The sequence below is a fragment of the Hippopotamus amphibius genome, chromosome 11 (genome assembly GCF_030028045.1).
Source record: "Hippopotamus amphibius kiboko isolate mHipAmp2 chromosome 11, mHipAmp2.hap2, whole genome shotgun sequence".
NCBI lineage: Eukaryota > Metazoa > Chordata > Mammalia > Artiodactyla > Hippopotamidae > Hippopotamus > Hippopotamus amphibius.
Genome location: NC_080196.1, coordinates 21,435,486 through 21,439,528, shown reverse-complemented (window position 1 = coordinate 21,439,528; position 4,043 = coordinate 21,435,486). Strand labels below are relative to the sequence as shown.

Below are 4,043 nucleotides of genomic sequence, written 5' to 3'. Positions count from 1 at the left end.
CTGCCAAAATATTTATGTGCAGCCCTCCTAGTGATATTTTCAATGTAATTTAATCCTTTGTATAAGTACTTTATAGGTCATAAATTCCTATTACCAAGTTTTTAGAGATTATCTTGTATTCAAGCATGTGAAGTTTGTGTAAATCCAGTTGTGTTGAACTATGAAATACGTATTTAAAATAACCTTTCTCCCACTATCTGATTCTCTTATTCTTTCTGATCACTCTTTCTATTTTCTCCTGACCCCTCTTTTCTTTTTTCTGTTTTTAAAAATTAATTAATTTATTGGCTGTGTTGGGTCTTCAGTGCTGCACACGGGCTTTCTCTAGTTGTGGCGAGCAGGAGCTACTCTTCCTTGTGGTGTGCAGGCTTCTCATTGTGGTGGCTTCTCTTGTTGCAGAGCATGGGCTCTAGGCATGTGGGCTTCAGCAGTTGCAGCACACAGGCTCAATAGTTGTGGCAGAGCGGCTTAGTTGCTCTGGAGCATGTGGAATCTTCCTAGAGCAGAGATCGAACCTATGTCCCCTGCCTTGGCAGGCAGATTCTTAACCACTGCGCCACATAGGAAGTCCCCCCCTCTTTACATTAAAATGTATGTATATTCTTTTTTTTTAAATTTAATTTGATTTTTATTTATTTTTGGCTGTGTTGGGTCTTCATTGTTGCGCATGGGCTTTCTCTAGTTGCGACGAGCGGGGGCTACTCTTCCTAGTGGTTCATGGGCTTCTCAGTGCTGTGGCTTCTCTTGTTGTGGAGTATGGGCTCTAGAGTGCAGGCTCAGTAGCTGTGGTGCTCGGGCTTTGTTGCTCTGCAACATGTGGGGTCTTCCTGGACCAGGGATTGAACCCGTGTCTTCTGCCTTGGCAGGCAGATTCTTAACCACTGCACCACCAGGGAAGTCCCTAAAATGTACATACATATATTCTTATATTATTTAAATCCTTTTAAACTCAATCTGAAAAATATCTCATCTATGATTGATGGAAACTGAAAGTCACTATTAAATATTTCTTATATTAAATATCAATACTTTTTGTGATAATGTAGAACTAAATTGATATGTCAATTTCAATGAATACATCATTTATTCAAATAGTTGAATACACACTCCCATGGCCATATCTTTTTTTTTTTTTAATTGAAGAGTAGTTGATTTACGATGTGTTACTTTCTGGTGTAGAGCAAAGTTTTTCATATATATGTATATATTTTTTCATATTATTTTCCTATATAGTTTATTACAAGATACTGAACATAGCTCCCTGTGGTATACAGTTGGATCTTGTTTATTTGTTTTGTATATAATAGTTTGTATCTGCTAATCCCAAACTCCTAATTTGTCCCTTGCCCCTCTTCCCTTTAGGTAACTGTAAATTTGTTTTCAATGTCTGTGTGTCTGTTTCTGTTTTGTAAATAAGTTCATTTATAGCATATTTTAGATTCCACTTGTAAGTGATATCATATGATATTTGTCTTTCTCTGTCTGACTTACTTCACTTAGTAGGATAATCTCTAGGTCCATCCATGTTCCTGCAAATGACATTCTTTCTTTCTTTTTTATGGCTGAATAGTATTCCATTGTATATTATTTATTCCTCTGTTAATGGACATTTAGGTTGCTTCTATGTTTTGGCTATAGTAAACAGTGCTGCTGTGAACATGGGGGTGCAAGTATCTTTTCGAATTAGAGTTTTCTCCAGATATACGCCCAGGAATGGGATTGCTGGATCATCTGGTAGCTCTATTTTTAGTTTTTTAAGGAACCTCCATACTCTTTTCTATAGTGGCTGCAGCAATTTACATTCTCACTAACAGTGTAGGAGGGTTTGGACTTCCCTGGCGGTCCAGTAGTTAGGACTCCAAGCTTCCACTGTGGTGGGGCACAGGTTCAATTCCTGGTTGGGGAACTAAGATCTTGCATACTGCGCATGGTGCAGTAAAAATACCAAACCAAACAAAAAAACCAGTGTAGGAGGGTTCCGTTTTCTCCACATTCTCTCCAGCATTTATTATTTGTAGATTTTTTAAAATGATGACCATTCTGACTGTTGTGAGATGATACCTCATTGTAGTTTTGATTTGCATTTCTCTAATAATTAGCAATGTTAAGTATCTTTTCATGTGACAATGGCCATGTGTTTTAACATGAGAGATACACCTCCTCTCAAGCCCCCCCCGCCCCCCCCCCCCCCGCCTTGTAGAAGGTACTCTTTAAAAACTGTTAAATGCTTTGTATTGACAGGAGCCATGTGCCACCGAAGGATGGAACAGAAAAATGCAAGTTCTTTCACTGGGTTTATCCTGCTGGGTTTCTCTGACAGGCCTCAACTGGAGCCAGTCCTCTTTGTGGTGCTTTTGATCTTCTACACCTTCACTTTGCTGGGAAACACAACCATCATTGCACTGTCCCGCGTGGACCCACATCTTCACACCCCTATGTACTTTTTCCTCTCCAACCTAAGCTTTGTGGACCTGTGCTACACTACCAGCATTGTTCCCCAGCTCCTGGTTAATCTCAGTGGAGCTGACAAATCTGTCTCCTTTGGTGGTTGTGTAGCTCAGCTGTACATCTCTCTGGGGTTGGGAGGTACAGAATGTATTCTCTTAGGAGTTATGGCATTTGACCGCTATGCAGCGGTTTGCAGGCCCCTTCACTACACAGTAATCATGCACCCCCGTCTGTGTGCCCTGATGGCTTGTGCTTCATGGATCACTGGTTTTGCCAACTCCTTGTTGCAGACCGTGCTCATCTTCCTTTTACCACTGTGTGAGAGAAATAAATTAGACCACTTCTTTTGTGAGATCCCTCCTTTTCTCAGACTTGCCTGTACTGACATCACTACGAATGAGTATGAGATTTTCTTTGTCAGTGTCATCATTCTTTTCATACCTGTTACATTAATCATGTTTTCCTATGGTCGGATTGTCAGGGCAGTCTTAAGAATAAAGTCCACTGCAGGGCAGAGAAAAGTGTTTGGGACGTGTGGATCCCACCTCACCGTGGTTTCCCTGTTCTATGGCTCAGCCATCTGTGTGTATCTTCAGCCCAGCAGCAGCACCTCCAAGAATCAGGGCAAGTTCATATCTCTCTTCTACACTATCGTTATCCCCATGATCAACCCCCTCATATATACACTGCGGAACAAGGATGTGAAGGGAGCAATGAAGAAGGTGTTTTGGAAGGACTCTGACTCCAGATGATGAAGCGAGGAAGACATTTTAATGGAAGGACTTTGAACGCCAGAGCTCTTTAGGTGTGTGTGTGTGTCTCCCATGCATCATCTAAAAGTTCCCCTGACAGCTATCAAAGGAATTTCCTTGTTTCATTCTCTTATAAAAGAGGCCAAAATTTACCCATTTTGCTGTTGATAGCATTTGGATTGTTTTCAGGTTTTAGTTAATACAAACAATGCTGCTTTGAGCATTCTTATACATGTCTCTTATGGCACATAACCAAGAACTATTTTAAAGAAGAATATTGTACCTGGGAATGTAATTGCAGGTCAGCATTGCTAAATAGCAACCAAACTATCATCAAAAGATGTTTTGTTAATTAATACTTGCTACAGCAAGAGTGAACTGGGGAAGAAAAGTGTTAATAGCAGGTTTGTATTCCATCCTTCCTCTGGACAACTTAAGTGATATTTGCCTTAACTAGACCAGCTTATAAATATTATGATGAGATTTAATTGTGAGATAACTGAGAAAATTTTAATCTAAGAATGTTTTTAGCGAGAGATAATTTATGTCTTTAGGCAGAATATTATAAATAAAACTGGAACTTATGGATATATGGGAAACAGCTATAAGATGTAAATTAATCACAGAAGCTCTCTATGGTTGTCTGACTTAATGGCATATGGAAACCAAGGTGCTTCAAACCAAAATGGCTTTCTCTGAGCTAGCTTGTACTGCTAACTAGCAGTCATTTATTATTCTGAGACAAATGTGTTCCCATCTGGAAAAAGGGATTTTGTTTCATTTTTTGAAGTTGCATTTGATGATTAGGGCCAAAGCTTTTCAAAGTCTGGTGTTATTCATACC

General features: G+C 39.6%; 1 protein-coding gene across 1 annotated transcript; it reads left to right on the top strand.

Annotated features, from left to right (window-relative positions):
- The first annotated feature begins 2,246 nt into the window (after positions 1–2,246).
- On the top strand, positions 2,247–3,200 carry LOC130831680 (putative olfactory receptor 2B8). The gene has a single exon (XM_057700030.1). It carries the CDS (start codon positions 2,247–2,249, stop codon positions 3,198–3,200), a length of 954 nt encoding a protein of 317 aa, XP_057556013.1.
- The last annotated feature ends 843 nt before the right edge of the window (positions 3,201–4,043 follow it).